General features: G+C 38.4%; 1 protein-coding gene across 1 annotated transcript in view; it reads right to left on the bottom strand.

The window, feature by feature from the left end:
* Positions 1–2,048, bottom strand: part of LOC108977401 (neuronal growth regulator 1) — a 52,559-nt gene that overhangs the window by 37,791 nt on the left and 12,720 nt on the right. Inside the window, exon 3 of the mRNA XM_018947068.1 lies at positions 660–845. Coding sequence (XP_018802613.1) covers positions 660–845 — 186 coding nt within the window. The remainder of the gene's footprint in view (positions 1–659; positions 846–2,048) is intronic.

Raw genomic sequence — 2,048 nt, 5'->3', positions numbered from 1 at the left:
TAATAATTTTTTTTTTACACAGACAGTGATTGCAAAGCTTTTGTAACACTGGCTTAATTATATGAGCACACGCGACTAGATCAACTGCGAGTTTATTTTCATTWTWTCGCCAACCACGATACTTATTTCTATGAATATGATCTTAGTAACTTCCTAAAAAAGCTAATTCGGTGAATTTATTTTCAGAAACGTAGTTTTGCTATGCAGTGGCTTAATTATGTGAGCACAAGTGTATGTACATATGTACGGCTTGTCTGCATAAAGGCTCATTGTGGGTGATTGAAAGAGCGAAGACGATAATAACAAGTCAAAAATCTCGTACAAGATTTTCTACAAAACACTCACACACAAACGCCTACTCACACTTGTGCGCATGCAAATCGAAGTTGTCTGGGAGTGTTCGAAGGTTTGTAGAAGGTTTGAAGAGATTTTCATTGCCTTCGCCATTTGGCAATCGGCGCTCATATGCAATTAATCATGCCACAGCCGTTTGAAACTAAACATCTACAAGTTGCATACAAATTGGCAAATGCGCTTACACACGCGGCCAAATAAGTGGCCAGATAACAGTGTGGGCTCGGTACTCGTACTTGTGTGTAAATTTGTGTGTGTGCTTGGCAGTTTTTCTTTTTTTCATTGTTTCGTTATACGGCACTTACTTGCATTTTCATGGGATCCGTATTCACTTGACACATGTACTTGCCGGAATCATCCATTCTCACATTCCTTATGACCAACGTCCACGTATTGAAGTCATTATGTGTGACTGACAATCGATCATTGTTCGTTATCACGTGCTCGTGTATGGCCAGAATCGCCTTCGCATCGGCCTTAATCCAAGCGACCTGTGTTGTGGTGGTGCAGCACGTTGTTCATTCAAATGGGTTGCAATCGGAGATAGAAAGCGCAGACAATACAAGGGGGAGGCAGCACAGCACAGCAGCACCGTAGCCATTGAGGTGGGTGTTGAAGCGCAGATCGTTTATTGATATGCATAGTCATATATGTGCAAGTGAGTGAGTATGTGTGTGTGATTGTATGACGTTCGGTCGTGTTATGGTTGTAGTGGTGGTTCGTAGTTTATTTGTTTGAGCGGTGGCAGTGGTGAGAGTGGTATGTGCGGTTATGTTTTGGGGTTAAGTAATGTGTTGGTTTTATTTTCGCAAGTATATGTGTATTGGTGTGTTAGTGTGGCCACAGCAGCGCACAGCCGTTGCGTTCAAATTGCAATTTGATGTGTGTACGGGTTTTATTTTTATTTTTTTGTTTTTTTATTTGCGCGGGTGTGTGCATTTATTTTTTGATTTCCATTTTATTTTTGCGTATCCGTTTCAAATTGGTTTAGTTGTATTTGCAGTGGGTAGTTGCATTTTTTTGTCATTCGTTTTTGTTGTTTGGTTATCAAAACCGGTCGTTATCCGATGTTTCATTAGTTTTGTATAGAACGGTCGTTATTGTTAGAGAGATATGTGAAAAAAACCCAATCAACAACAACGAAAACAGCATTGAGTTGCGCACAGTAAGCGGGATTAGAGTTCACGGCGAAAGAAATCAGTGATCAAAAGGCAACAGCAGCACAGCCAGCCACCACAGCAAGAGACATGTGGTCGTTGTTGTTCATTTTCATAATGGTGTTTGTTATTGTTGGTTTCAATAATGGTTGTTGTTGTTTTTCATAATGTTTGTATATATGTTTTGTTAGTGACGGTTTGTTTTTGTTTTTAATGATTGTTTGTTGTTTTTCCCATAATGGTCGCAATTTTTGCAGCCCGCCATCATCATTATTGTCATCAGCATCGGCGATTATTCAACAATTTCCGGCGTTTTCGCATTACGTTTTATTGTTTTATTTTGTGTGCGTTGATTTGATTTTTATTTTGACAATTGTGCATTAACGGATTTAACATCGTTTAGCATAGTTTTTTGATTTTGATACGGRTTTTGTTGTGCATGTATTTTGCGTATTAGGAATTTAATGATGTATAGATTTTAATTACATTTGGATTGAGTTTCAGATTTATTGTATTAAAAAAGGCAAAAAATGTAAA

This window comes from Bactrocera latifrons, unplaced genomic scaffold (assembly GCF_001853355.1).
Source record: "Bactrocera latifrons isolate USDA-ARS-PBARC rearing strain unplaced genomic scaffold, ASM185335v1 scaffold_89, whole genome shotgun sequence".
Classification (NCBI taxonomy): domain Eukaryota; kingdom Metazoa; phylum Arthropoda; class Insecta; order Diptera; family Tephritidae; genus Bactrocera; species Bactrocera latifrons.
The sequence above is the reverse complement of the archived record's forward strand: the minus strand, read 5'-3'. Positions and strand labels throughout refer to the sequence as shown.